The 26192-nt window shown below is 41.3% G+C and overlaps 1 protein-coding gene across 5 annotated transcripts in view; it reads left to right on the top strand.

The window, feature by feature from the left end:
• The window catches only part of lin52 (lin-52 DREAM MuvB core complex component), a 62620-nt gene that overhangs the window by 27403 nt on the left and 9025 nt on the right, over window positions 1-26192 (top strand). Inside the window, exon 6 of one of the 5 annotated variants that reach the window (XM_078562116.1) lies at window positions 7628-7740. The exons of 3 other annotated variants lie outside the window; for them this stretch is intronic. In XM_078562116.1, coding sequence (XP_078418242.1) covers window positions 7628-7629 — 2 coding nt within the window. In that variant the 3' untranslated portion in view covers window positions 7630-7740. Of the gene's footprint in view, window positions 1-2152; window positions 2296-7627; window positions 7741-26192 lie in introns of those variants that run through there. One more of the 5 variants, XM_078562115.1, reaches the window with a different exon arrangement.

The raw sequence follows: 26192 nt of genomic DNA on the forward strand, positions 1-26192 counted from the left end.
TCTTTGATGCAGGCTCCTTGTAGCCGTGAAAAAGAGAGCTTTATCCCATCAGCGTCAGTAGATTTGAGCCCATATCCAAGAGGTGCAAAGGTAATATGTGAACCCATTGTGGTCTTAATTGGCCTTCCCAAAATATTTCTATCTATGGAAACATGGCCCATTATCTTATTTTCCCAAAGTAAGTAGCTGAGTCACTCAGACCAGAAAAGTTTAAGCTTTTCCTGGTTGAAATGGTAGTAGGACCATCATAATTGAAATTGTTTCATTTGATGAGGGAGGATGAAATGAAGCAGAATTCCTGCCCCCAATTGCTATTCAGTGATTCCTGTTGGGAACGTCTGTGTGTATGCCAGGTCGGGACAGAATTGAATTTCACGATGATGCTTTCAGTGATCAAACCGCTTGTCAGCACTCGTCCAGCAAGAATGACGCACATGACTAATGGCCAGTGGATGAGATATCGGAGCCTGACTGGCACCTAGGGGATATAACCCAGCAAGGATTTGATGTCTTCTAAAGAGGGAAGAATTGGTGACATTTTCTGGGGCGGGGAAGGTTGAAAAGCTGTATAAGTGCATTCATCCTAAAGAAATAATATATATAAAAATGCTCAACGATCAAGGACATATTTTTTATTTCTGCAAGTGGAAATGCAGCATCACTGGAATCTGCTGCTGCTGAATATAATATTTATTTCTCAATGTGGAGATTTCTTTGCAGAAATGGAAATGACAGTCAGGTGGAGAGGGGCCCATCAGATCCCAGTAAATTCTTGCTAGCCAGCAGACCTGCAAAACAACACAATGAGCTGGTCTTTTCACTTGGATAAATAGAAATCGCTTGTCTCAGGATTTTTCTTTATTAATGTGTTATAGCGTGATTTAGATTGAAAGTGCCAACTCATTCCTGAAGGTTCAGGTGTAAATTTTCTGCCGTTGTGTTCAAACTTAGCCGATTTTAGTAGGGGTACCAAAACTGATCACTGCACCAGTGAGCCATGCTGGAAACTGCATGTGTATTTGGGCTCAGCTGTAAAGGTCTTCTTGGTGACAGCTGCGATATCTGATGGGTGGCGTGTGCTAGAAGAATTGCATCTTCGCGACAGTCAGTATCTTTGGCAAACCCCATTTTAAACACACCAACTGGTAGGAAAGTCTAGGACAAAGTGATAAAACCTTAATATCTGAGCCAGGCCATTCAGGAGAGAGCTTAGGAAACACTTCTTCATGCAAAGAATGGTGGAACTCTCTCCCACAAAAAGCAGTAGATGCTACCTTAATTAATAATTTAAAATCTGCGAGCAGTAGATTATTTTTGCTAGTCAAAGGTATAAAAGGAGATGGAGTCAAGGCAAATGGATGGAATTGAGATACAAATCAGCCAAGATCACAATGAATGATTGTTTGGTAGTACGGAACTTGAATATTGCTGAAAAGAGAAACATGTTGCTGAAGCTTTTCATCTTACACTCATCAGGGCAAACACAAGAATGCCAAATTTCAAACAATCACAACAACTTGTGCTGCAGGAGAAAAGGATGCTGATTGGTTGGCAAGTCAATTTTGATTGGCTGTGGCATTGCCATGGAGAAAGCAACAGGGAACGATAGGCTCCCCAGCTCCTGGGTGATCCTGAGCTTCCAATTGTCTGTCATTTTAATTTCCCACCTTTCTCTCTCTCTGGTATTTCTGTCCTTGACCTGCTGTAGTGTTCTAGTGAAGCTCATGCAAGCTCGAGGAACAACACCGCATCTTTTGACTGGGCACTTTACAGCCTTCTAGACTCAACATTGAATTCAACAACTGTAGATAGTAACTTCCACCCCTATCTTGTTCTGTTTTTCTTTGCTGATTTGTTTTTTTTCTCTCTCATTTATCCCTTACTCTCCTTGACAGCAGCTATTCAGAATCCTGCCATTCACACCTCCTCTAGACACATCTTTTGTTTCTTTACTCATAAATTATCACTCTCTTTGGCCCTGCACTAAGAAACCTTTTGTCATTTAATCCCTCCTATCTTCCACTCAAACACAGACCTTCCCGTTTGTTCTGCTTCCCAGCACTTGCTCCATCTCTATTATTACTTTTTTTAGTTCCCAGTTCTGATGAAAGCTCACAGACCTTAAACGTTAATTCTGTTTCTTTCTCCACAGCTGCTATCAGACCGGCCTGGTAGTTCCAGCATTTTCTGTTTTTATTTGTTTTAATTAAAATGGTTATTTGTAGCATTATTATACTAGCTACCAGTTTCATTGTGGCAGGACAGCCCATCATATCTAGAAATCAGTGCATGAGTTACTGTCAGTGAATGGTCAGATATTTGCATTTTTATTTCTAATTGTGTTATTTCCTAGTAATCGGCTATAATTAGCATTAAATCGGCAGGGGTTATGTAAATCCTTCATGATGAACATTTTCACCCATCAGTTGCATAGAGCCCATTGGGAGCCACTGGTAGCAATTACAAACCCAAGATTTAAAACTGTTGGTATGAAATTCACAGCATATAATGTTGTGAAAAAACATACTGAGGGTGAACTTTGAATCTATAATCTCACCTTGGGTCCCTGTTGCAGTCAATAATATTTTGACATCATTGTTTTGTAATGCTGGGAAAGTCACAATGTACTGAATGGGTTCCTTCGGTGCTCTGTGGTTCTAATCATTCCCAGCTAGCTATACACAAGGCATCTGAACACCTTTATTAGATGAAGGCCTGTAACTGAGCCTGAGGTATCCAGTGGTTCATCTATAAGCCAACTGAACCCTCAATTACTGTTCGGTAATCACTCTTGTGTATTTGTTCTCTCTATGTGCTACAATTACTATTCTGCTAGCAGTGAAAATATTTGTTTCTAATAGAATTCATAAGAACATAAGGAATAGGGGCAGGAGTAGGCCATTTGGCCCCTCAAGCCTGCCCCACCATTCAATAAGATCATGGCTGATCTGCCCCAGGCCTCAACTCCTCTTTTATGCCAGCTCCTCATAGCCCTCAACTCTCCGATATTTCAAAAATCTATCCACCTCCTCTTTAAATTCAACAGTGTAATCTTTGCACGATTTTGAATTAAGGTGTATAAAATTAATTGGAGTCCTGGAGAAGGTTAAAACTGGCAAGTAAAATATTCTACACAACGCAAGTCTAAAATAAAATTATAACCATAGCTAATATCAAAAAATTAGCTTCTTATCTCTTGGGGTGAGAGGGGTGGGGGAAGAAATTAATTAAAACCTTTTAGTTCATATAAAGTTTATGAGTTTACTGGACCAGCCTGTAGTATTTTTTTCAGGAAATTCAAGGAGAAAACACATTTGCATAAGTAAATTGAAATTCAAGGACTTGTCGGCTAATAATCAGAGCATCATAAACCTTGCGGAGTGTTTAATGAATGAATCCAGACTGAAGACCCATTAATATGGACGCCTTAGGAACTCACCTAGGGACGCCAGCATTGAAATAAAGAGGAGCAGGCCCATGGGAAATCAGGCTTCACGTCTGCATTTTAAATATCGTTGTGAGGTATCAATAACTGTGTAATTGAATCCTGAACACAAACATCAGAATCAGGTGGCTAGGGAGAGGAAGGGGCTGACTTTTCCTCTCTACTGTGCATACTCTGTGTGATCAGCCCAGAGAGAATGGGCTTTAAATCCATTAAGTAAAGATTATACACCGTAGCATCTCAAAATGGCATTTTAACTACATATACACTACTGTCCTTTTCTGCATAGCTACTTAACCTGTTTTCTGCCAATTAAAAGTTTCAGTGGTTAGTTATACAGCCACTATGTAGCTTGTAAGTAGAATCATAGAATCGTTTGTCACAAAATGGCAAACTCTAGTGCTTTATAGATATAGCAGGGAGTGTTTTTTTTAATTCAATCTCTTATTTGCCCTTGTTTTCTGCTATTTCATATACCTTGATTTGAACTTGTGGGGCAATGTAGGAAATTGGTTTATTTGCCAGTGAGGTCAATTCCACCACATGATCGGCAAGAGCCAGTTGTGATTCAGACAGGGCAAGGCATTGGGATTGGATACTTCACTCCTAGGTAAGGTACCTCACCATCCTATGGGATTCGGATAACCTGATGAGATCTGATCCAATACACTTGGCTGTGGCAGGAAGGTGGAAGTGAAGGCCATTTGTATGGGAGTCAGTTGCATCACTTGTTGAGCATGCACATATTTTCCAATGCATAGAATGGCTATTTCTGCTATAAAGTGTTGTGTATCTGAATATTACACCTTGAATTCCTTCTGGAAGTACAGTGCTGAACTTGCCGCCTTTGGTGTGATAATGGAATACTACAGCTTCATCCTTGTGATTTGTGGCACCATTTGAACATCCATTGAATGCTCACTTCTAAATATTCATTGGTAAAATATATATGAAATCAACTGAATTTATCAATAGATTATAATCTTCTAATTACTTTCATTATTCTGTTTAATAATGTACAATTATTCAATCTGTAAACTGCCTGAATCCTTTAATAAATCACCAACTTGTAATCACTCCTGGTTAATTCTTATTCTCCATGTGATGCCACAGGAAAATAATCTTATCTTCTGTTACATTTTATTTATTTAGCGTGTTCATAGTCACAGAGCCAAGCAACAGCCTTGTCAGTGACTAGATGGAAATATTTAATCCCCCTTCAAATTTAGTCAGAGGACACTCCTCGACACTGAGTCCTTGTTTGGGCTGCAGCCTGGTTGGTCTTGGCGACCCCACTGATGATAGGTGGCTGCACAGAGGCTTTGGCCAGTCCAGAAATGGTTTAAAAGGGCCCACTGTTGCCTTGAGAGATCAAAGCCAATTGAACGAGCAGTGGGGTCTATGATGCAAGTGTGGTTTCTGGGGATGTTTACTCCTGCCAGTCTTCCTGCCATAGGTCCTCAGCTGTTACTCCTTGGTGTGGTGGATTTAAACATATGGGATGGCATGAGGGAAAGGATACTGCTGTTGAGTTGAGGAGGTCCTTGAATAAGGGTAGGCTTGAGTTGGAGTAGACCTTCTCCAGTAGCTTGCCTGTTGCAATTACCCTCCTTATATGAAGGGTGGCAATGTTGCTCAGGACTGGGAGCCAGGGAAGGTGAGTTGGTAAAAGAGTACCTATGACAATGCGCATTGTTGAGTTGCAAATTGATTGCAAGTTTTGTGGGCAGATTGGTACCATATTGGTGTGCAGTATTCTGAAGTTGAGTACCTGATGACAAGAGCTGAGGACGTAGGGTTTTGACCTGTAATCTCTATGAGGTACCAGCCAGTTTACACCGGGAGCTGTTGTGGGTTTCAATTTTTTCTATTACATTGGAACCATCTTAAAGCTACATGGCCTTGCAGTGACAGTACACTGGTGCAATAACATACTGGATTTGAGTCTGTAAAGTGAACAACATAGCAGCTAAGGTATGCAAGATCCAGCATTTACATGCCAACTCATTACACTTACTGGCTTCACCAAGTCCTGGCTTTAATTTTAGTTTTATGCTTATGGAACTTCTTGAGTAGAATTAAATAGATGAGACAAAGACAGTGGGGAAAAATTCAATTTTTGTCACATTTTCATTCTTTCACACTTTCATTTATTACTAAGCCTTTGCTTCTTTAGCCAGTCATTAAGAGAAGTGCAGAAGTAGTCTGGTGACGACTCATCCGTCGATTTAGCTTTCTCTCTCTCCAGTAGCATGCCTCTGGTCTGAACATTTTACCGTAACATTGATGAGAACAAATGCTCGCTGAAAGGAGAGTTTTTGTCCGTAGGGGGAAGAGATGAAGCCCCATCTCTGTACTCCTCAGGCATTGTGTGTTTGTACTATATATTTGTGCCACAATGCTACTCAATGTAAAGAGTTTAAAGTATCAATTAGAATATGATTGTACAGATTAACTTGCCCCTCACCCTGCTTTTACGTAATCAGCATAGGGCAGCATTCATGAACAAGTAGGGAAACAGTTTCTGTCTATATTAAAGCACATGGCTTCCACTTTGCATTTCCCTTGGGAATTTTGAATATTATGGATGCGTTCAGGTTTATGACTCCTGTGTTTTTGTGCTTCAAGCTAATACGGCAGTGATTTTGCTTTGGATCTAATTCAAATTTACACAGCTATTCATTAATTAATAGAAATGTTCAGAAATCTGCTCAAAGTAGTAGAATTTTTTTGAAAACACAAAATCATTATTTACAATGATTATGCCTGTACCATTATATTTGTATTTGGAGCTGAATTTTCTATTAATTTAGTCGAGCATTTGGGTCTGTTCAACCATCAGTAAATTGGTACTTAAATACTAGTTTAGCATCTTGTTAATGTTACACTCATCAAGCCTCCAATTTGTACAGATTAAATACATTTGGGTGTTTATTATTAAAGGCAATGTTAGCATCGTTCCTTCTAATGATCAGAAGAGCTGTCTGTACGATGCTGTAAAATAACAGCTGGCTTGATGACAAGAGGCTTAGTAGCTGTTTAATTTTCTGTTGATTAAAATGTTTAATTGATGTTATGTGAATTTTCATCACTGCCATACAAGATAATGCAGGATCCCATTAATCCTACAATATTCATGAGAAATGGAACCTGCAGCATCCCAGTAAAATGTTATAAGTATGACTTACTTAATGCTTTTCCTCCAAATTGTGTTGAAATTGGCTAGTTGTTTTCCACTATGAACAATGAAAATTTGTGAATCCTTGAGTTAAAATAATTGAAAGTTGAGAATCTTGTCCTCACCTTCAGATCTGTCCAGAAGACAAACCCACCCTGCTGCACACCTTATTCTTCTCCAACTCTGAACCTCCTTCCCTACACACGATTACCTGAGATCTACCAGCTGTGCTCTGGACCATATCTCTTCCTTCAACTGACATCATATATCTGCCACTGGCAACCATTCCTTCAGCCGCTATGTCCCACTAGTAACTGCATCCTTCGGCATTTCCACTTCGTCACCTTCTAAACCCCCTACCTTTTCTCCCTACTTCTTGATATCTTCCCTGTTATCTACTGCTTTCAAAAAGATTCTGAGATTTCTTAATATACAATGAGTGCTTTGTAAATGTAATTTGCCATTAACATGACATCACCGAATTACTGGGACCTTGATGCTGCCGTTAAAAAAATATATTTTTGTAAATTACATTTTTGGAACCTGCCAACTCTTGTGTCATTGCCTACATGTGTCTCTGTTGTCTTGGTGTTGTTTCTATCTGCCCATCTCTTTTCTTCATTCACATGGGAATTGGTAATAATAGGGAATGTTGCTGCTTAGGATTGCAAACCACCTGTGGCATCAGTTGGAGGAGAAAACTGATCAGGGCCATAACCAGCATATCATAGGTAACGTTTGCAGTGCAAATGGTGGAGGCATGAAAACACTGTCTAACTTAAATAGCAAATACTCATGCTTGATCCTGGACTGTTGCAGCTCCTGCTGCCCCCTCCGCCCCGCCACCACCACCACTCCCTCCACTGGCTGCTACAACTCCTTAACCACCAACCTCTACCAACTTCCCTATCCCATAAGGAACCTAAATCCCTAACAGTTGTTTCATTCCCTTCACAGGACTCTGTGTCCTCACTTGTTGTTGCACTTTCCTCTACCCCCACCAGGATCCCAAGGCTTCAGCTGCACAATCGCCCACCACCCAGACTCTGATCTGACACTCTCCTTTCTCCCAGAAGTCTTCTTTTGCTAAAACTTGAGTGCTGCTGTGACCAGGAACAACTTTATGATTAAGCACTTTGAGTGCTTTAAAAATTGATACTTTTAAAAGGTGCTTAAAGAACTTAAAGGTTTTGGCTGACAGCAAGGAGCAAGCAGGACTCAGATGGTGTGGCACCTCCTAGCATGGGAATGCAAATCTCAGGAGCTGTGAGAATGGAAAGGTAAGTAAATGGAAAATTAAGCTTCACCAACTTTCTCATTTCAGGAATTTTTGATCATTTTTTCCATTCAAATGATTTGAAAATAAAACTTATTGTCAATGTTGCTTTATTACGAAAAGTGTATCCTCACAAGTTTCTAAAAAAGACATTTAGACAAATAATTGTTCATCTGCTAAATGCAAGTTGTTTCCTTCAGAGACTAAAGCATGAGCAATTGCTTAGCTTGTCATAAGAAAAACAACATCATATCTGTTGTGTTGGGGAGTTATTGATTTCTGACTGTCTATGAAGAGGTACCTAAAAGGATGGAGGTGTTGAAAATAGGTATACTGCAAAGGTAGTTATGTTTGTTAAAGGGAAAGCTGTGAGGGCTTTCACTGAAGTGTAGTATAGTCAGCAACCACCTTATTAAAGTCAATTAAGACGACTTCTCGATACAGGCTAATATCTAATGTTTTTCTTGTTGTATGGATTGAATTAACTAAGTCCACTCTTAAAAGCTAATCTGTACATTCAATGTGCTGTGAAATGAAACAGCTTAATGATTTTTATCAGGCTTCTTCTCATTAAGTATGCGCTAGGTCTTCCTTCATTGAGATAGGCAGAAACATGTGTGCCAAAGACATGCTTGTTCAGTCCATATCACAAGAGGATGCTATTGTTATGCTCCTGAATTAGGCTATCTTCAAAGTAGATATGGGGCAGTGTGATTAAACTCACATAAAGGCAAGGCACTCTTACAGGAGCCACTGAGGCCACAGAACCTGAGAGGATATTGATGCTAGACCTGAATTCATAATATCAGCTTACACCTAATGAGTAGATGTAACATGTAAATATGATTAGAATTACTTTTACCTTCTTAATATTGCCCACCTCTGCCTCAGCTCAGCTGAAACTCTCACCAAGGCTTTTGTTGCCTCCAGTCCACTTGATTGTTCCAATGCATTCCAGGCCAGCATCCCACATTTTACCCTCTAGAATGAGGTCAGCCAAAAAGGTTCCATTCACCATCTCCCATGTGCTCGCTGACCCACACTGGCCCCCAGTTAAGCAACACCTTGATTTTAAAATCTTCATTCTTGTTTTCAAACATCCTATGTTTTGCATAGGCAATGGATAGTCTTCAAAGAACTATTAACATAGCTTACAGCACCAATATATTCCTTCAAGGTGCAAAAACCCAAAAAAGTCAGTCAACCATGGCTGACAAAGGAAGCTAAGGATTGTGTAAGATTGAAAGAAAAGGCTTATAAAGTTGCCAGAAGTAGTGGTAAACCTGAGGATTTGGAGGTTTTTTATAATACAGCAAAGGAAGGCCAAGAAACTGGTAAAGAATGGGAGAATAGAATATGAATGTAATCTAGCAAAAAAAATTTCAAATACAACCCTATTTTAACACTTGAATAGTAATCAACAATAAGCAATAAAGTAGCTTAGTAACATTTAGCATACAATATTTAATTTGTGCATTATGGATTTTCCTATATGTTAATCTGAGAGAATAATCCCGATCCCTCAGTGACGGGACTGTAAAAGCTTCTCTAGGTATGTAAAAAGGAAGCGTTTGGCGAAGACAAATGTGGGTCCATTACAGGCAGAGTCAGGAGAATTCATAATGGGGAATAGAGAAATGGCAGAGAAGCTAAATGGTTACTTTTTATCTATTTTCACTGAGGAAGATACAGGAAATCACCCAGATTTAGAGATCCAGGGGATTAGGGAGAATGAGGATTTGAAGAAAATTAGCATAAGTAAGAATGTTGTATTGGAGAAATTAATGGGACTGAAAGTTGATAAGGCCCCGGGACTTGATATTCTGCATCCCAGATTGTTGAATGAGGTTGCTATAGAGATAGTGGATGCATCGGTAATCATTCTCCAAAATTCTATAGATTCTGGAATGGTTCCTGAAGATTGGAAATTGCAAATGTCACTCCACTATTTAAGAAGGAGGGAGGGAGAAAACAGGGAACTACAGACCTGTTAGCCTTACATCACTCGTAAGGAAAATGCTAGAATCTATTAAAAAGGATCTGATAAATGGATACTTGATAATCATGATCTGATTGGGCATAGTCAGCATGGATTTGAAAATGGGAAATCATGTTTGACAAACTTGTTGGTGTTTTTTGTGGCTGTTACAAAGTTGATAAGGGAGAGTCAATGGACGTGGTATACTTGGATTTTCAGAAGGCATTTGGTAAAGTCCCCCACAGGAGGCTGATTAACAAAATAAAAGCACATGGGAAAGGAAGCAATATACTGGCAGGAATTAAGGATTGTCTAACAGGCAGAAAACAGAGGAGGAATAAACAGGTCATTCTCGCGTTGGCAGGCTGTGACTAGTGGAGTACCACAAGGATCAGTACTTGGACCTCAGCTGTTCACAATAAATATCAATGATTGGATGTGGGGATCAAATGTAATATTTCCAAGTTCACGGATGATACAAAGCTAGGTGGGAATGTGTGTTGTGAGGAAGATGTAAAGCGGCTACAGGTGGATTTGGACAGACTTAGTGAGTGGGCAAGAACATGGCAGATGGAATATAATGTGGAAAAATTTGATGTTATCCACTTTGGTAAAATGAACAGATGTGCAGAGTGTTTACTAAATGGTAAGAGATTAGAATGTGTAGATGTACTAAGGGACCTGGGGGTCCTTGTCCATAAGTCACTGAAGGCTAACATGCAGGTGCAGCAAGCAATTAGGAAGGCTAAGGGAATGTTAGCCTTTATCGCAAGAGGATTTGAGTACTAGGAGTGGTGAAGTCTTGCTTCAGTTGTATAGAAGCTTGGTTAGACCGCACTTGGAGTAGTATGTCCAGTTTTGGTCCCCTTACCTCAGAACGGATATTATTGCCATAGAGGGAGTGTAATGAAGGTTCACCAGATTTGTTCCGGGATGACGGGACTGTCTTATTATGAAGAAAGATTGGGCAAACTGGGCCTGTTATTCTCTAGAGTTTCAAAGAATGAGAGGTGATCTCATTGAAACCTACAAAATACTTAAAGGAATGGACAGGGTAGATGCAGCTAAGATGTTTCCATGGGGAGTCTAGAACCAGGGTACACAATTTCAAAATAAAGGGGAAGCCACTTAGGACCGAGATGAGGAGAAACTTCTTTACTTAGAGGCTTGTGAATCTTTGGAATTCTCTACCCTAGAGAATCGTGGAAGCTCAGTCATTGAGTATGTTTAAGATTGTTAGATTTCTGATGAATAATAACGTAAAGGATTATGGGGATAGTATGGGTAAAAGGCATTGAAGTGGTCAATCAGCCATGATTGTATTAAATAGCGGAGCAGGCTCGATGTGCTCAATGGTCTCCTCCTATTCCTATGTTCCAAACATCTCCCAGCTACTCAACCCTCTGAGATATCCGCTATTTCCAATTCTGGTCTTTTGCATATCCTGGATTTTAATTGCTCCACCATTAGCGGCCATGCTTTCAGCTGCTTAGGCCCTAAGTTCTGAAATTTCCTCGTTAAGTCTCTCCACCTCTCTACCTCTCTTTCAACAGCAGCAGATAATATTTATATAGCATCTTTAGTGTAATGAAACACCCCAAAGGCACTTCACAATATTATAAGACAAAATATGACATCGAGCCACATGAGAAGATATTAGGTCAGATGACCAAAGGCTTAGTCAAAGAGGAGTGCCTTAATAGAGGAAAGTGAGGTGTATTTAGTATAAAGGGTTAATGGTAAATATGTAACTTTATAGTCTACAACACCATCGATGTAAGATCTCATGACAACAGAGCACGGAGAGAGAGAGTTCTATGTAGAGCCTCGTGCTGAGCCTGTATTGTTATATAGTTAGTATAATGTTCAGTAAAATGTAAAGTTTACCAATATCCTTGCCTCCATCATTATCTGTGAATCCAGCCCATGAACAACCCCCTATAAGAGCCACAACAATGATAACAGATGTTGATGGCAGAAAACATGACGAAAGAAGCAACAAGTGAAGAGCCCAGTGACTAGAAGAAGCAGCAAGAGAATCGACTGCAGGACAAGGACAGCACGGGAAAAAGGAACTCTTCAACAGAACTCGCTACGTTGAAGGAAAGCCATGGAGAAAATCCTACCTTTACTAGAGTGCTTTGACCATGTGGAAGGCCTGGATCAAGCCAAGAAATGGTGGAACTGGCCTCACAGGTTTACCAGGTACAAAACAGCTTCAGGACTAGCAGAAAAGGGTAGCAAGGAACAGGTCAGTATCCTCCCCATGCCGTAGGCAGTAGTGCAGATGATGTAATGGTTAGACAGGGCATAAACAAAGACATGGGGCAGAATCATCCCAGATTTGCATGAAGTGCCATAGTGGGTGAGAAAAAGGACATTTTGCACGCTGGCCACAATGGCAGGTTTTCATGCTGTATCCTCCCAATCCTTCCTCATTAATCATGCATTCCTGGGAAGCATGCCGATTTGCTGGTGGGTGGCCTCCAATTCGCTTGCCATGCTGTCCCCTTACCGCTTCCTCATGCCAGGTGCCATATTTAAAGTACAGCTGCATGTAGACCTCTCAGTGCTTCCAGCCCAGGACTGCTGCACAGAAGATATGGTCCCGGAAGGCAAGAAGACTGCAGCCCCCCGATTCAGTGACACATCCCTGGGACGCCTTCTGGACACCATTGGAGCCCATGGTACCCCCGCTCTGGCCGCAGGAGACCCATCAGTGTCACCACTCCGGCTTGGGAGGCAGTGGCAGTGGCAATGGTGGTCAGTGCCAACATTACACAAAAGAGGTTTGCCATCCAGTGCAGAAAGAAATTAATGATCTCATCCGTGCCTCCAGGATAAGGCAACCATCTCATCACTCTAAACTCTCACACTCATCGCCCATTACACATTCGCTGGCATCTCACTCACTGCCAGCTCAAGGGACATCACCACTCACTGTCTCACACACACCCTCACATCTCCATCTGGCCTCATTTCCTCTTGAGACTGCCTCCTCAGCCCTCACCCTCTTGAGGCCACCAAGCAGATCAACAGGTTCACATCGCTTATGTTCAGTTGTGAAACATGTCGGCATGCAATCGCACCAACCTGCTTGGATGATCCAGTGTTGGGGCATTATTTCACCAAGCAGGGCTTATAATGAAACGCAGATGTATTAAAATGAAGTTCCCAACCTGTGGCGGTGGGAAAGGCGGCCCGCCATTGACGGGCGGAGCAGACGATTGCAAACTGGTTTCATGATGTCGTGAAACCAATTTTTGGCCTTCCTGCCATCTTGTCCGCTCACTCCCACCGCCAATGGGCATGGAAAATTCCGCCCATGGTGACATATGAAGAAGTTGTCAAAACCTTCGATACTTATTTTAGTCTTCGAAGGAAACCATTATAGAGAGGGAAAAGTTCAATAGGTGTACCCAAAGTCCAGGAAGGAGCATAGATTCCTTCATTAACGCTTTATATCAATTAGCTGAGAATTGCGAACATGGAGCCCTGAAAGATGAATTAATCCTGGATTCCATTGTTGTAGGAGTCTTAGAAGGGACTTTATCAGATTTTCTGCAGAGGGAAGATTTGACCCTGTTGAAAGCTGTGCAGTTAACAAGGCAGGCAGAAGTGAGAAGGCAAAACCAGATTTTTATTCATGGCAAATAAGAAATCTCGTGGAGAAAAACGGCTGATACATTTCAATTTGTAGGACATAGAAGGAACAGCGCACATGATCCAAAACAGAGAAAGAGTGAACAGCTGCCATTATTCAATGTTCTCGTGGCGGAAAACTTCTGCACCGACATGAATAATGCTCACCAAAAATGCGGAATGCCATTCTTGCAAGAAGAGGCCATTTTAATTCAGCTGCAGCAAAAAGCTCCTAACACAAAGCTTAAAGGAGAAACAACTAAGATCATGTACCATTCAAGAATTTGAAGCAGAAAAAGATAATGAAGTGCCAATCTTGGGAGAAGTTACAGGATCACATGGGAACTATTGGACCACAGATGTTATTGTCATTGGTCATAAAACAAATTTTAAATTAGACACTGGAACAGGAATTTCAGATCTTTCAGACACAGAACAGTGGTTAAAACAAGACTTCCTCCAGCCTGCAACCATAGACTCCATGGTCCAGGAGACATTCAACTGGCAGCTGACTGCCAAACTCCAGTACAATGGAAGAGAAATCACAGAAACTTTGTACGTGATTCACAACCAAGAATGTTCACTGTTCAGTCGAAAAGCTTGCACAGATCTACAATTTGTTTCTAAAGTTGATGAATTTAAAAACCTTGAAGAAACTGGCCACAGATTTCCCAGGAACAGCAGGTGAAGGAACTGGACAAACCTGACCAAGGCAAACAATAAACAATAGCAGATACATTGTCACACATTCCTGTTGAGAAACTTGAACAGGAGGGCATAAATCTTGTCGAGGATGTAGAGTCATATACCTCGACTACAAAATTCCTACCAGCAACCACACGGAGGCTGAATAAAATCTGACAAGCACCAAAAGCATATGAAGAATGTGCTAAAGTTTGAAAAAAGTGCAAAAATGGATGGCCAGGAAGTGTTCCAAACAATTTCATCCTGAAACAATACTTCCAGTGTTGTAGATGACTTGTTGCTTTATGGTGAGAGGTTGGTCATACCAAGAGCCCTCAAACTCAAGATCTTTGAGAGAATACACCAGGGATATTTAGGCATTGTTAAGTGTCATGATAGAGTGTGAAGTTCAGTTTGGTGGCCAGGGACCTCAAAATCACTAGAGGAAATGTTTTCGAGCTGCATCACCTTTGCAATCCATCACCAAGGGCAAAGAGAATCACTGAATCCTCATTTCCATCCAGACCATGGGAACAACTTGGAATGGACCTTTACGAGCTCGAGGGGAAGATATTCCTTGTAGCTGACAATTACTTCAGATGGACTGAGGTTAAACGTCTTCATGGTGCAACCTCAGGAGCAGTGATTAATTCGTTATGTTGTGATCCCCAGCTGAGGTTACCACTGGACAAGCCTGATCCCAGGATGGAACCCAGCTTGTTAGACCCTAACTTTTATTTGTTTGTTTAGATATGTGGAGAGGGGATACTGAACAGTGTCACCGGAGTCAGCTAAAGAACTTTTAGCAAAAGCATAAAACATTTATTAAACAAGAAAAGACGAACTACATTACAATACTCCTTCACCCACAACTAAACCTTTACAGATATATACAGATTTGTAAGGATAACACAAGTTACAAAAGCTATCTTATACTGTAGTGTTCACAGTAAGTACAGTCCATATAAACCAATTGGCGACCTAAGTTCAGACACACCACACTCCGAAACCAAGTGACAGATGCCACCCCAGACAGATGATATGGATTTCTCCTCAATTTCCCCCAGAAACTTTACACTGTGAGCCAACCAGTCTCAGTGAACTCCGTTTTTAACATGAGGGTTTCCAATCTCCACTTTCCAAGAACTCTCCTTGGAATCTTCTCCCAAACCCATGCTTTCTCTCTGACACCTTCTGCAAGGGTTCGCCTCCGCGGTTTCAAACTCTCCTTCTGATGTTCCCCTCCCCTAGGTCACCACATGCATTCAAGCTTTTTTCGCACACTCTCTCTCGCCGACTCAGCCATCAGAGTTATACCACTGCTTCACATGCCCACAGCAAGAAGTTATAGATCTTCAGTTGCCTCTTTGGACCTTCTGACTTCTCCCAAGCCTTTAAATTGCCTCGACTCTGCTTCTTGCAGCTTGGAGCTTTAAGCTTGAAGCTTGGAGCCTTTCTCTGCTCCTCACTCTTAACTTCACTTAACATGACCTTTTCCAGGTTCCTGGCCTTCCTTTGACTAGAAGGATGGCTTGGGACTTTCGCTTGTTCCACTCCCCTGGATTCTTGAGGACTTTCTTCTTCAGCTTGGGACTTGCTATCTCTCCCCTTTTCTCCAGTCTCTCCCTGGCAGCTACTTGCTGCTGCCTGCCAGCTGTCTTCAAAATTGAACTCAAAAACTGCTGCTTCTAGTTTCTTCTGTGTGTGTCTGTGGGAAGGACCTGCCTCTCTGGACACTAGTTGCTAGGCAACAGCCCAGTTTTTCTACTCTTATTTGCTTAACTTCTCTTACAGTTGTAAACTCTCATTAGAAATGCAAGCACCTTTTTAAAGTGAAAGTAAAACTCAACTTGATCCTTTCTTAACACACATACAGAAATACAAATCAAACTTAAACATTAAAGCTAAAACTCATTCCTAACTCCCACAAATACCAATATAACTTACTTAAACTATCTCTATTTCCTAACAATTAAAAGAAATTTTTGCCACGCATGGCATTCCAGATCTTGTCATTTTAGACAATGGCCACAATTTGCAAATGAAGTGTTCAAGAAATTTACAGAAGACTATGGATTTGTCCACACAATTAGTTTGTCCAGGTATCCACAGGGAAATAGGGAGGCTGAAAGTGAAGTAAGAATGGCAAAAGCTTTGTTGGAAAAAGAATGATGATGTCAACCTAGCACTGTTGAGCTACTGTTCTACGCCACTGAAAAATGGTTTGGCTCCCTCAGAACTTCTAATGGGAAAACAACTGCGGACTCAACTTTGTGTTCTTCCACATACACTTATGCCATGTCTAAAAGCAACTGATTTAGAGAGAGTAAAGGAGAATGAGGATGAGTAACATCAAATCAGACTAGAAACTACAATCAAAGCCATAGAGTGCATGATTTACCAGAACTCCACCAGGTGAATTAACCTGGATTAGAGACCAGAATAGAGAAGGCCAAGTACTGGATAAGACACAAAGTCTGAGATCTTTTCTTGCAGAGACTGAAAATGGAATGGGAAAAAGAAATAGAAACACATATATCTACAAGAAGAAGACCATCAATGGAATGGACTAACTATCTATATGATCAGGAAGAAAACCTGAACAGAGAACCAATAGTCTCTGATGATTCACATATTATTCTATGGAGTTCGAGAGAACATGGAGAACCTAAATCCTATGCAACCTCCAAAAGAGCTGATAACACAGCCGGGGTGATTGGTGAAACCACCACAATGCTTATCTCTGTGAATCAGAGGTGAAGGTAGAAACTTTATGGGGAGATGTAGGATAATGTAAATAACGTATTTATTGGAGTCTGAAACTTGGGGGGAGATGTAGTATAAAGCGTTCATGTTAAATGTGTAAATAAATAGTTTACATTACCAGTGACGTAAGATCCCATTGTTGTTAAGTAGCATTATCTGTGAATCCATATCATGAACAAATCCCTCTAAGACCCACAACGATGATAACAGAGTGTAAGGAGGGAATTTCAGAGCTTAGGTCCTAGGCAACTGAAAGCGCAGCCACCAATGATGGAACAATTAAAATTAAGGATGCTCAAGAGGCCAGAGTTATCACAAAGTGTTGTGGGACTGGAGGAGATTACGTAGTTAGGGAGGGGTGAGGCCATGGAGGAATTTGAAAACAAAAATGAGAATTTTAAAATCAAGCCTTTGCTTGACTGAGAGACAATGTAGGTCAGTGAGCACAAGGGTGATAGATAAATGTGGCTTGCTGTGTGTTAAAGCACAGGCAGCAGAGATTTAGATTACCTCAAGTTTACAGAGGGCAGAATGTGGGAAACCGGTCAGGGGTGCGTTGGAATAATGATGTCTGGAGGTTTTCATTATTAGCTATCCCTTGCTAGTGAGGACGATTGTCTTCCATGAGTCCAAAGATGGCTGATACAGGATCTACAGACTTTATGTAGTATATAGGGTTAATGTTGGTGAAGGTATTATTACACATTAATATACATATTTAACATTAACCCTTTATACTGGATCTCCCCCCAGGTCTCTGACTTCAATAAATATATTATTTACATAATCCTACATCTCCCCGCAAAGTCTCTACCTTCATCTTTGGTTCACAGAGATAAGCGTTGTGGTGGTTTCATAAATGCTGGGATCCTTCCCATAGGCATTGTCGCCATTTGGTTCGATCCAAGGCGATGGTCTCCCAGAAGTTAATGTTGCATTTCTTCATGTTGGCTTTCAGCACATCCTTGAAATGCTTCTTCTGTCCTCTTCTGGTGCATCTGCCCTGACTGAGCTGGGAGAAGAAGACCTGCTTTGGGAGCCTGGTATCTGACATCCGAACTGTATGACCAACCCAGCGAAGCTGATAGCATGTGATTATAGCCTCGAGGTTTGTGGTGTCTGCTTGTGAGAGGACACTGATGTTAGTGCGTCTGTCCTCCCATGTAATGGGCGGAATCTTCCACTCCTGCCCGCAGTGGGAATCGTGGCGGGCGGGGGCACTTAATTTGGTGGGAGGTAAAAAATCTGTTTCCTGATGGCAGGATAAACCGTTTGAATTTTGTGCTCCCAACTTTCAAGGCGGGTGAGCTTCTCGATAAACTGTCGGGAACCTTATTTGCATGCGTTAGCATCTCATGCATACTCATTAAAAGGCCACCTCACCTGAATTAAGTTTGCCCTCCAAATTAAGTGTCCTGCCAGCAACAATTTAGAACATTCAGTTTTACCACAATAAATAAGTGGCGTGCAACTGGCGAGCTTCGCCTCTTCCCCTGCTTTGAGATCAGTAGATGTTTCTTTTGCCTTCTTGGGGATCTCGCATAACTTATTCATATCGAGTGCCGGTAGCAAAAGCTGCACCAAGGCTGGACACAGGAGACAGGTGAAGGCTGGAAGGGGGTGGTGGTTAGGGTGGAAGAGTGGAACGAAGGCTGGACAGTGGAGGCAGGCTAAGTGGAGAGGGTGGGAGAGTGCCTAGGAAATTGGGGGGAGAGTGTCTGGGGCGGTGGGTTGGGGTAGGGGTAGTGTCTTAGAGGCTGGAGTCGGCGATGTCGACTGTGGGACCTTGGGGGATGAACTCAGGGTCTGGTGATAGGAGGGAACAGTAACAGTCAGAGGGGGGAGTGGGATGCGGTAGGGTGGCAGGTCCAGGGTGAGAGTCTGGCTGGTGGGTGAAGGTCTAGTGAGGGGGGGTGGTCACGTGGACTTGACAGGTGGTTTGGATAACGGGACGGGGTAGGGTCAGGGTCAGCATGGGTATGGGGATGGTAACGGGTGTCGGCTCTGAGGAGGGGGAAGGCATGTGGAGATGGATCATAATAGGGTCCAGGGTAACATGGGAGGTAAATATGGCACCAGGACCGTGGACCCCATGAGGTAATGGTGAGGTGGGCAACTTCCAGCCCGCCCCATTGTGAGATTCGCTTAGCTCCTTGCAGGTGCATAATTAATGAGCTGAATAGCAGAAGATCGCGCGTGTTCAGCCATCCCGCTGCCCAGCAGGAATCCCGCCGATTTTCCTGTCTGCCACCAGACTTAGACTCCAGAACAGAAGATTCCAACCAATTTGTAAGATCCTCTGCAGGAAGCATTGATAGCATGACTTAAGTGCTTTAAGGTGCTTCCTATACATTGTCCATGTTTCAGTCCTGTACATTAAAGAAGGGATCACGACCACATGGTAGACCATGAACTTGGTTTCAGTTTTTTTGTCACAATCTTCGAACACTCACTTCCTCAGGTGGCCAAAGGCTGTACCAGCAGATTTCAGGCGATGATGGATTTCTTCGTTAATGACGGCCTTCTGTGAAAGATAACTTCCAAGGTACTGGAAGTGTTCCACATTTTTCAGGCACTCATCATGAATCCTAATCAATGGAGCTGGGGCTGGGGCATGTGCATTTGGAGCTTGCTGATGGAAGACTTTGGATTTCTGAATGTTGAGTATATGTCCCATCTTCTTGTATGCCTCAGTAAATATGTCGACCATCCTCGGGATCCGTTTGTGAATCAGCACTTACTACAGCATCAGCATATTGGAGCTAAGGTCTTAGTTTTTGATTGGAGTCATCTGAAATTAAATAGCTTACCATCCATTCGATAAATAAGTTGCACTCCAGCAGGGAGCTTGTCTCTAGTCAGACGGAGCATGGCAACAAGGAAAATCAAAAAATAAGAGTTGGAACGATGACACAACCTTGTTTTACTCCTGTCTTAACCTCAAAAGGGCCTGTAATGGATCCGTTGTTGAGGATCACTGTTCGCATATCATCATGAAGCAGGTGAAGGATGGTAGTGAATCTTGGAGGACATCCATACTTCAGCAGAATCTCCCAGAGTGCCTCACGATTTACAGAGTCAACAGCCTTTAATCAAGAGGTAAGGAAGACATGAATGAGAGTTTCAGCAGGAGATGAGCTGAAATTGGGGCGAAGTTGGGCAATGTTATGGAGGTGTAAATAGGTGGTCTTCGTGATGGTGAAAATTTGTGCTTGGAATCTCATCACAGGATTAAATATGACACTAAGGTTGCGAACAGACTGGTTTAATCTTGTTGCCAAGGAGAGGGATGGAGTCGGTAGCTATGGAACAGAATTTAGAGCAGGGTCAGTCTTTGGAGCAAGCTTCAGTCTTCCCAATATTTAATTGGATGAAATTTCTGCTCATCGAATACTGGATGTTGGAGAAGCAGTTTGATAATTTAGCAATAGTGGAGAAGTTGAGAGTGGTTCTGGTGAGGTCAAGCTGAGAGTCACTAACGTACATGTGAAAACTAATGCTGTGTTTTCGAATGATGTCTTTGAGGGACAGCATGTAGATGAGAAATAAGAGGGGGCCTCCTTTCCACTTTCCTGTCTGCTCCCCATATCTTTTGATTCCCTGAGAGATCAAAAATGTGTCTATCCCTGTCTTAAATATAGTCAATAATGGACTGTCCACAACCATCTGGGATACAGAATTCCAAAGATTCACAGCCATCTGAGTGAAGAAATTTCTCCTCGTCTCAGTCCTAAATGATCAGCCCGTTATCCTAAGACTGTGCCCCCTATGTTCTAGATTCCCCAGCCAGGGTAAACCTTTCAGTGTCTACCCTATGAAGCCCTATTAGAATATTGTATGTTTCAATTAGATCACCTCTCATTCTTCTCAACTCCAGAAAGTAGGCCCAATTTACTCAGCCTCATAGGATGATTCTCTCATCCCAGGAACCAATCCTCATCATAGATTCTTTATTTAGGGAAATATAACTATGTAAGTTGGGTTTGATGTTACTAAATAGAAAACTGTTAGAAATGCAATTTTATGATCCTACCTTTAGTTTTTTTTAAAAAAAGTACTTTTAGTTATGCAGAATTTTAAAAACACACACAGAACAGTTATCTGTGACACCACAGCTTTGCTTGACTAGTCACTAACCATTGCTAATAGTAAATGGCATTTCAACGTCTCCCTAATTATAATATGGGTGGAGTTGTCCCTTAAGGTCTTAGCAAAAGGAAATGAGATTGGCATGCAATTACATTTCTGAATAGTCCTGCATGCTCCAAAATCATTTTACTTTTATATTAGGTAAAAAAAATTACTTGTGCAGCTTAAATTGCAAATGCAAAATGGCTTGATACAAAGGGGCTATTTGTGCATGTATCTCTTGGGAATGCTGTTTCTTCCTCTCTATCTATGAGAAGATGGATACGAAATTGTAACTGGTGCTCATTGGACCGCCTACCTGAGTGGCTGAGGGCAGGAGAAATGTCATAATGTTATGATACTGGCATATTGCAATATGGGGACATCTATAGACTTCAAATTACGTTTATTTTTTGTCATTTTACATGATACAGAAAAAAATGCATTGAATAACGTTTATTAGCCTTACCAAGCTTGTTTGTTCCACAGACCATGTACTGACTGGTCTGAATTATATCTTACTTATCGAATTACCTAAGGGAAAATTGTAGAAAATTTCTACTAAAACTTCAAAGATAACAAAGCAAAACTCCACATTATCTACTAATGTTGATGTGGGGTAATAGCTAACACTGAGGAAAAATGTAACATAATGCAAGAAGACATTTTAAACCTTATAGACAGGGCAGTTAAGTGGAAAATGTACTTTAATGTGGATAAGTATGAGGTGATGCACTTTGTTAAGAAAAGCAGAGACATCACCTTAGGAAATAAGAAACTGAGTGAGATAGAAGAGCTAATAGATATAGGGACATAGGTGGACAAATCATTAAAAATAACATCGCAGATCAGCAAAGCAATGAAAAATGAAGACAAAAATCTGGAATTGATTTTTAAGGCTATGAAATTCAAAAGTAAAGTTACATAAATTTGTATAGGACCTTGGTCAGGCCTCATTTATGGGGTAAAAGCAAATTACTGCGGATGCTGGAAATCCGAAACAAAAACAAAAATAGCTGGAAAAACTCAACAGGTCTGACAGCATCTGTGGAGAGGAATATGGTTAACGTTTCAAGTCCATATGACTCTTCATCAGAACTAAGGAAAAATAGAGATGAGATGAGATACCAGCTTATATTTCATCTCATTTCTATTTCTCCTTAGTTCTGACAAAGAGTCATACAGACTCGAAACGTTAACTGTATTCCTCTCCGCAGATGCTGTCAGACCTGCTGAGTTTTTCCAGCTATTTTTGTTTTTGTTTCTCATTTATAGGGTACTGTGCACAGTTATCTCACACTGTAAGAAGGAAATAAAAGCACCAGAGAGAGTGCAAAAAGGCTTACAAGAATGGTACCAGAACTGAGAGATTGGAGCTATCAGGAAAGATTGAACTGGTTGGAACTTTTTTTGCTTTGTGTTACAATCCCAGCTGAGGTTACCCCTGGACAAGCCTGATCCCAGAGTGGAACCCAGCTTGATAGATCCTAGCTACTGAACAGAGGCACAAGGGTAGGCTGATGAACTTTTAACAAAAGAATAAAACATTTATTCAACAAGAAAAGATTAACTATATTACAATACTCCATCACCCACAGCTATACCTTTACAAACGTATACAGATGTGTAAGGATACACAAGTTACAAAAGATATCTTATTCTCTAATGTACACAGTAAGTACACAGTCCATGTAAATCTATGGCACCCTGTGGTCAGACACACCACACTCTGAAATCAAGTGACAGATACCACCTCAACCAGATGCTATGGATCTCTCCTCAACTCCCTCAGAAGCTTGTCACACCATGAACCAACTGGATTCACTGAACTCCGTCCTTCACATGAGGGTTTCCAGTCTCCACTCTGCAAGACCTCGCCTTGGAATCTTCTCCCAAACTGACACTTTCTCTCCGACGCCTTCCATAAGGGTTCACCTTCAGGATTTCAAACTCTCCTTCTGACGTTCAGCTTCCCTGGGTCACCACATGCATTCAAGCTGTCTTCCACACACCCTGTCTCTCTGACTCAGCCATCAACAGTACACCAGTGCTTCACATGCCCATAGCAAAGAGTTATAGACCTTCAGTTGTCTCTTTGGACCTTCTTGCCTCTTGCAAGCTGTTCTCACTTTAAACCTGCTTTCTGCAACTTTTGTCTCTTTAAATATGAAGCATGGAGCCTTTCTCTCTGCCCCTCACCCTCAACTTCACTTAACAGGACCTTTTCCATATTCATGTCCTTCCTTTGACTAGAAGGTCTTCTTTGGACTTTCCCCTTTTCCATTCCCCTGGATTTTTGGGGTTTTCTTTAGCTTGGGACTGGCTATCTGTCCCCTTTGCTCCAGTCTCTCCTGGCAGCAACTTTCAGAACCAGCTGCACTCAAACAGCTTCCAAAACAACTGCTGTTCCTCCTCTTCTGTGCGTGTGTCTGTGGTAGGAACCTGACTCTCTGGGCCCCTGTTGCTCAGCAACAGTCCAATCCTTCTACCCTTGTATGTTTACCTTCTCTTTAAAGGTCGTAAAACTCCTCATTAGAAACGCAAGCACCTTTTTAAAGTGAAACTAAAACTCCATTTGACCTTTCTTAACACACAGATATAGAAATACAAATAAACCTTAAACTTTAAAGCTAAAACTCATTCCTAACACTCACAAATACAAATATAACTTATTTAAACTATCTCTATTTCTTAATGGTTTGAAAAGATAAGACATGTAGTTGACCTGATAGAGACCTTTAAGCTTATGAAAAGGTTGGACAGGCTACATGTGGAGAGAATGTTTCCACTTGTAGGATCATCTGAAACTATGGGCCGTAAGTACAAGATAGTTACTAATAAATGCAAGAGGAAAATAAGGAGACATTTCTTAACTCATAGTGGCTAGAATGTTGAACTTCCTATCCCAGGAAGTAATTGAGGCAGATAGCTTTCAAAAGAAAACTTGATTATATGAGAGAAAAGAGAATAGAAAGATATGCTGAAAAGCTGAAATGAGATGGATTGAATGCCAGGAGATTCATGTGGAGTACAAACACCATCACAGATTTGTTGGGCTGAATGGCCTGTTCTGTGCTGTGCATTTTGTGTCATTCTGTTAAGATAATTTCATAGAATATGTGTCAAACAATATACCTGTACCTTTTAACTTGGACAGTAGAGAGTTAATTTACAGGATAAAAAAGCAATTTCTCAGTAGTATGAGAATATGTATTAATATAGGAATGCCCGATATAATAATATCCCTAGTTTAAGGCACATCTGAATTGAATTCTACCTATCATCTCTGTGCTCGCTGGCCTACATTGTCTCCCACCTGGGTTTTAAAGTTCCCATCCTTGTTTTGAAATCGCTCCATGGCCTCACCTTTCCCTACAGACCCCTGCAGCCCTACAACCCTCCAGAATAACTGTGCTCCTTCAACTCTAGCTTCTTGAGCATTCCAGATTTTCATCACTCCACCACTGGTGGCCATGCCTTCAACTGCCTAGGCCCTAAGCTCTAATTCTCTACCTAAAGCTCCCTGCCTGCTTTCTTGCTCCCCTTCTTTAAGGCACTCCTTAGAACCCAACTCTTTGACCAAGCTTTTGGCCATCTGCCCTAATATTTCCTTATGTCGCTCAGTGTCACATGTTGTTTGATGGTGCTCCTGTGAAGAGCCTTGGGACTTTTTACATGTTAAAGGTGCTGTAAAAATTGAAAAGCAAAATACTGCAGATGCTGGACATCTGAAATTAAAATAGGAAAAGCTCGGGTTTGACAGCATCTGTGGAGAGAGAAACAGTTAATGTTTCAGGTCAGAGTTGTTGTTGGAAGGCACAAAGTCAGCTCAAAGGATACACATAAGTTGAGCTTCCAAAAAAGCAGCACTCTTTTTGCTGCAGCACATCCAATGCCACGACAACTAGGAGCCACTAAAGCCTCTGTTCCTTGTGATTTAACTTCAACCTCTTTGCCTAGTATTCAAACCCACCCAACAACTTCACTCTGTCCTTCCTCCATGATCTTCTCCAGCATTACTACCTCCTCCCTTGCAGCTCTGGTCTCCTGTGTATTCCCCTGCCTTCCTGATCACTGTGCCTATGCAGTTGCCACACATCTGCACTGTGGAACACACTGCAAAAGACCCCCTCAACACCAAACACATCTGCTATTACTTCTCTATCAAATCCTGCTCGGTGTCCTCTGAAATCCTATAAAGCTCCTTGGGATGTTTGTCACGTAGATAGTGCTATTAAGTATAAATTGTTTTTCTTTTTAACAAAAAATTCAATACATCACAAAATCAATCCTGTGTTGGGAACAAGATCACCTACATCATGGTAATCTACAGAAAAAGAAATCAAGCACCTGCTTGCATTACTGATTCTTTTTATGCAATCAATGTTGTTTTAACCCTCCAAATCCTCTCAGACACCCCTTATATTAATCTCAAAGCAAAACAGAGGTCTAAATTTGATTAACAATTAGCATCTGTAATTATAGTTGCATATATATAGCAAATGCCCCAGCCCCCAAAAGTGTCTCTTTGTGGGAGTGGGGTTGGGGTGGGGCGGGGGGGGTACCAGATAATAAAGGAATGGAGCAGCTAAAGTATTCCTAGGTATAAATGGGTGACAGACCTGAAATTGGGTGGACCAGGCTCATGGAAAGAGCAGTGCGGTTTTACAAGATTTTCATCAAGAATAATTTTCTGTAATATGATAATTACTTCACCAGCTTAGTAATTACAGGTCATCTTCATTTGTTTCCTATCAGTTAATTCTGATAGCTTAATTCCTTTTAGGGAAATTGGTGGCCAGCCGCCACTGATTATTTTGTTAAGTGTTATTTGAATAGACAGGACAGAGAGTTATTAATCAGCCCGTTTCCAATTAGCATCATGTTTAACCCAGTGATGGACACCCCAAGGTGAAGTATTCATAATGCCTTTTAGATTGCTATTAGTCAATTTAGCTCCTCTCAACTAAATCATAATTAAATATCTTATTTCTTAACACACGTTCACTAGTCCCAGTACCTTTGTCCTTTTAAAAGCTGCTTCAAATGTTAATTTGAAAGTAAGACAAAAATAGCTGCTGGAAAATGCAAGTGT

This window comes from Cetorhinus maximus, chromosome 18 (assembly GCF_964194155.1).
Source record: "Cetorhinus maximus chromosome 18, sCetMax3.hap1.1, whole genome shotgun sequence".
NCBI classification, from domain to species: domain Eukaryota; kingdom Metazoa; phylum Chordata; class Chondrichthyes; order Lamniformes; family Cetorhinidae; genus Cetorhinus; species Cetorhinus maximus.